The sequence below is a fragment of the Amphiura filiformis genome, chromosome 1, assembly GCF_039555335.1.
Source record: "Amphiura filiformis chromosome 1, Afil_fr2py, whole genome shotgun sequence".
Classification (NCBI taxonomy): domain Eukaryota; kingdom Metazoa; phylum Echinodermata; class Ophiuroidea; order Amphilepidida; family Amphiuridae; genus Amphiura; species Amphiura filiformis.
Genome location: NC_092628.1, coordinates 98,433,063 through 98,439,062, shown reverse-complemented (window position 1 = coordinate 98,439,062; position 6,000 = coordinate 98,433,063). Strand labels below are relative to the sequence as shown.

General features: G+C 33.9%; 1 protein-coding gene across 40 annotated transcripts in view; it reads left to right on the top strand.

Moving 5' to 3' along the window:
- Positions 1-720: 720 nt before the first annotated feature.
- The window catches only part of LOC140159281 (uncharacterized), a 137,879-nt gene continuing 132,599 nt past the window's right edge, over positions 721-6,000 (top strand). For 29 of the 40 annotated variants that reach the window (XM_072182826.1, XM_072182783.1, XM_072182765.1 and 26 more), the window contains exon 1: positions 722-1,026. In XM_072182826.1, coding sequence (XP_072038927.1) covers positions 960-1,026 — 67 coding nt within the window. In that variant the 5' untranslated portion in view covers positions 722-959. Of the gene's footprint in view, positions 1,027-6,000 lie in introns of all 40 variants that reach the window. The other 11 variants (XM_072182908.1, XM_072182957.1, XM_072182938.1 and 8 more) reach the window with 2 other exon arrangements.

The window sequence follows — 6,000 nt, the reverse complement described above, 5'->3', positions numbered from 1 at the left end:
TTCAAGTGTATGAGACCACATCTGGTTTCTTGAGGAAAATTAATTTACGGGAGATATTCATCATTTTCTAACCCAGTATCCGAAGATTTTCGTCTGATATCAAAATCGTGCATAGCAATTCACGTGTATCGATCCCGTGTATTCATTTTAATGTCTCTGCTGCACCAAATAATTATTAGCCAGGCGATGTCGGTGTGCGCCCTCCTTCATTCTCTCATTCCCTTTGACCATGTTACATATGTTAAATGGCGAGTAAGAGCTGGTCGAAGGGACCAAAAAATCGATTTCGTTATTAAAATCAATATAATATTGAACTATATAATTATATTAAACCAGAGAAGATGAGAAGAAACACTTTTGATGTTTTGCAAAAGTTCATTCTACACATCATATACTTTGAAAAATGCTTGATTTATGTTGTTAATGAGTTATGTACGTTTAACAAAAGTGTTGTTGTTTCAGCCCTCTAATTTACAACATAATTCAAGAACATGTGACCTACAATAGTATAACCTTAACATGTTAACTGGACTAATAGGCCTAGGCCTACTTTATTGGCACTTATGACAGAATCGGTCAAGTAATATAGGGCCTATTCTTTGGCATGTATTGAATAACTACAAAAGCTTTTTTTGTCCTTCCTCATTCTTTATTGCTTTTCATTCAACATAACCATGATTACGTGGTCGCGACTTGTATTGTGTTGAGTGTATTCACTCATTTTTGGATGCATTCAACTGGATCAGTTCTTGTCACCATCACACGATACATGTATCTCTGCGGGATTATAACATCTCTTCCCGTCCCGGTGTGCGTAATTCAGTAGCTGCATGTTTGCCACTCCCTGGTAAAAAATCGCGTGGAGGGAGCAATTCTGTTTGCAAACTAAGGCCGGGGAATAGTGTTAATTGGGAGCTAAATTGAAGATTTGGACCTGCAACAATCAGGAAGTCGTCAAGATGAACAGTATTCTTTATGTAGCATCATTTTTATCACTCGCGATCGTCAGTAATGCACAACGTGGTGGTAAGTGTTTCACAAGTATTTGATTTTCTTTATCATCAATAGTCGAAAACCGGAATGACATGTCATCCCAGCAAGCACAAAACGTTTTCGACATAATTTGCAAAAGGTTAGAAAATGTTGCCAGAAAACGTTTAAATGTCGGGTTATATAAAGAGTATTTAACGTTTTCATAACATCAAAAACATTTGTTGATAAAATACTGCAAATATTCTAACATAATGTTATTCAAGTGTTGACAAAATATTTGGCAAACAATGTTTGCAAAAAATATTTTACAATAACATTTTGAAAACATTGAAAAAATATTGTTTTAGTGAGTTTTTATACATCTACATCTACATCTAAAGAAATACTGGACAGGACCAATTGGTATCGACGTCCAGACTCTGGTGGCATCACAAATGTCTAAAAACAACTCAACTGAGGGTGCATAATCGTTTTAAAAACGACATTTAATGTTATTAAAACGTTTTTATCTAAAGTATAATACGTTTTAAACATTTAAAACATTTTTGTTTTTGCTGGAATATTTGGGTTGAGATGAAGCTGATACTTGTACACCAATATTAGTTTCAGGATTAAGTATATTTTGATTTGTTTGTGAAGTGACATTCATCCAGGTTTAATAAATATTAGATTGGAATATAAAACTGATCAACTGGACTCACTTATATATTTTGATTTTTAAATATTCTCTTAACGAATGCGAAGCTATGTGAAGCTATTGGTGAGCGAATTCGTAGCTAAACTTGAGTGGAAAATAAAGGCAAACGATTTTAGGCACACTGAGACGAAAATACCTAAATATTGTCTCAGCCTTCAATATATCAAATAAATACATTACGGATATCGCGGATGTGGAAATATTAATGCAATTTTTCTGCTTACTATACTCGCATTATTGATTATAGGCCTATGAAATATATATCAATATCGATGGCTTAAGCCTACATCATAAATGTATGATTGGCATGTACGGTTGATGGGGGGGCACACCGTTTGGAAATGTTACCGCCGGGGAGGAACTCATAATTATTGCACATCCCCCTTATCAGTTTGAAAAGGTCGAAACAAATTGCAAACTAAATTACAAGAATACATTTCTATTATGACCCTTTATATTAAATTAACCCATGCGAAAATCGAATATAAGAAAAGGTTCATCAAACTGCAAAATTACTCATACTCGCTGAAACCCACTTCAAATGTAATCCAATGGCTAAAAGGATTTTTAAAAAGAACTGAACGTTTTAAATATGTTATACTTTGGGTTTTGGTTTAGATATAAACGTTTTAATAACATTAAATGTCGGGTTATATAAAGGACAATGTCATGGAAACGTTTTTTAAAAAACGTTTTGTATGAAAACACACTACAACAATATTTTTAAAACGTTTCAAAGAACTGACACTTTTACCTAGTAAGTAGTATACCTGTGATGTATATGGTAAATGAGTTATAGCAAAAAGGTAATAAATTTGTCAAATAATTGTCTCCAATGACCATTATTGATCATTATGTTTCATAGGGTAGTGCATGGTGCATTTTTTTATTGAGAAATAGTCGAAGATATACATTAGAGTGGCAAGTTTTCCGTGATTTAAAATACCGAATTCCGCGATTTAATTTCAATTCCGTGTTCACATTCGGGGTAAAAAGAAGTTAATTGCATTCTCTTTTTAGTTGTTTTAAGACTTTTAAGACGGACTTCATTTTCTTTATTTCAACCTCACATCTCATTATTTTTTCTTCATTTTTATTTTTCTCAGGGAAAAAACATGTTTTTCGCGAATTTCCGTGTTTTCCGTTTTTTCTTAAATTCCGTGAATTTGTCAGGGGAATTTGTCCGTTTTTCCGTGACACGGAAAACTTGCCACTCTAATATACATGAACAAAAATAGGCCACTGTGATGATATATTTAGTTCGAACTTTTTCCCCGGAATTTTTACAGTATTTTTTTTAATTGGTGTGGTGTCCAAAATTACTGCGGGCGGGGACGAAAAACATGTTATTTTTTTTCTTGACTATGGCCTATCTCGAGAAGTATAGCTTCGAAACAATTTGCTCACCAATAGCTTTGCATTGGCGAGGTAAGAGTCACAAGCAAACGGTTTTCGGTAGACAGCGGTTTACTCATATTTGAATATTCTGTTGAAATTTGGACGAAATAAATTTTGATGAGTCAATACTGTATCTTTATTTGCAAAGGTTCCTTAGTTTGATCAGTCCAAAATTTATGTTGAAGTGCAATTTGAGCAACAATTTTGAGGCTCGAATGTGGAATTATTACTATAGTGTGAATCCGAAGCTAGATTTTTTGAGTAAGTTATTTTCGTCTCAGTAAACGCCAGTGGAAACTGCATGAATTGCTCTATATAAAGGCCGCTACAGACTCCGAGTATTCTATTTGACACATCCCAGTAATGGTTATACTTTCTAATGAATGCATGATGACGTAATCGATAATTATTAAGTAGAATATATTTTGTAGAAATATATAGATTACGTCATCAAACAAACTTAAACATTAAATATCATAGGCTTATTATTATTATTTTTATTCTAATTATAATCTATTTTATTACCATTCGCTTGTAAATGTCGGTAGGTCCTGCTTTTTATCTTATCAACTATTCACTTCACATTCACTGGGGAAACGATTAAGCATCAGTAGGCCTAATGATCCCCTTCACTTGTGTACTTGCGTATAAATGTTTGTTTGTGTGTATTGTATACCATACCTCAACTGCTTACATTAGACCCAGTTTTCCGTTTATCATTGGGAGCTGGTAGACTAATGGATAAGGCGTCCGTCTACAGATCGGGAGGTCGTGGGTTCGATTCCCATGTCGGCACATTCCCTTGCTTGTTTTTTCAAATTGGGTCGTGTGCCGTTCGGGATTTGTGTTTATTTCTTTGGGTTGGTGGGTAAACTGTTCATTCTTTCTCATTCACTTCATATTTCTTATTCTAACCAATCGAAACTGTCATCGTATTTGTCTTTTCACCCAACTAACTTCCTGTCCCATTGCTATAGAACCACATGATCCCTTTTCCTCCCATTCACCTTTCATTTCTATTTCTATTCATCATTTTCATCCATTGATCATAATCATAATAATACCTTTGTTTATGTTTGGTATATAAATATTGTTTGTGTGTTGTCTAGTAAGTTGTCACTCAGTAATTCTGCCTTTGATAAACATCCTGCTAGGATCGAAAGCTCAGGCCACTATAACCAAATTTGAAAATAGAATCATCGAATATTCTACATTCACTATTACAGAAGTCTGTGGGATCCTTATAAATTCCATGAATCAATCCATCAATTTTATTGGAATCACTTTTGTATTGGCACATGCCATTCATTCATAAAAATACAAGAATCATAAGAGGATGATGGACCATGCGCTGATGACCTTGTATGCAAAAGATGAGCACATTTTTCTTTTTTTTCAAGGCTCATGGGTCAAAACCGAAAAATCGCAGACATTGAATCATAATTTTCACGAATGCTTTAACTTCCATTGTTAATTTCTTTTGTATAATCAAACAACCAGACGACACTCAGAAAATGGTAATGTTTTTGAATCTTGCATTCATTCCTTGGTTGTTTAAGGGATTTATGGTCAAAACACTATTTTTGACATTACGTTGCTCATTCTTAACCAGACGTGCATTCAGTTGGAACATGACTCGTATTTGCAGTATTACAATCTATATGATACAAAGCAGCGACAATTTAAAATGCCATGGCCTATTTTGAGTTTTTAAAAAATACCAAGGTTTCGTGTAACCTACGTTACCCCGACACGTACCTTAGTGGTCGCAAACACTGAAATTGAACCAAAGTATCCTTAAATATACGGTTTATCACTGAGAAGAATATCCGTCTCAGGTTTATCATGCAAGTTACAATGTATATGATACATGTAGTAATGTTTTCATGTCTACATGATTGATGTATTTGAGAAAGAAATCCTAGAAAATTCGAAGGTTCAGACCGTAACTATGGTTAAGAAATGTAACAAACATACGTTACCATAAAGTGCAGAATTAAAACAAAAAAGTGACTATAAACTGTTGAGCAAATTATAGCCGCATGTGTACTCGATCAACTTATTTCGAATATACTTGTCAGGCATTTTGAAGTTAAAGTGTAACCTTCGTGACAGAAACATACGTTACCATTAATTTAAACACCCTATCAAAATTTACTAAACCCGCGCCCGATTACCCGTGCATTGTTTTTTTTAACAACGCCAATAAAATAGGCTCAATGAAAAGTATCCTAATTGTAACGTAAGTTTCATCTAAATTTTCAATTCAATTCAATTAATTCCCCTTTTACAAAAATATGTATTTTTAACATTGCATTGTTTTATCCCAAACAATTAGTTTATGCATTGTCAACAAAAGAGCTTGCAGTACTCCTTTCAATCTAATTTGCAGAAAGAGTGATTTTGAAAATGTGACATATATTTTATAATAATATTTTATAATATAATTATTCGGATAAGAATGGACCACCTATATTATAAAGTATGTTTATTTAAAATGAATAAAACAAAATATATTTACATGAATTGCGGCAAAACTGTACTTTTATTTGAAGTTTATGAACTGAAGAACTGGATGTTTACGAACTTTCCCCTCCCTGGTTCTCTACCACTTTGCGGCAGCGATTCTTCCACTCGCGATCTCCCTCGAGAAGATTTGGAAGAATCGTATGACCTCCCAATTTCACATAATCCCGTGCATCCTTCATTTTTTTTGACCAGCTTGTTCTTTTTTGTTGCTAGTGGGGGACAGTAGACTTTCTCTTCCATTATGGACCATACATTTTCAACTGGATTGAGGTCAGGGCTGTTTATTGGCCAAAAATCCTTGTCCCAGTATGAGGGAAATATGTGACTATTTTCCCTTTAAATCAAAGATGCAACTGGAAGTTATTTGTTCACATTATATAAAA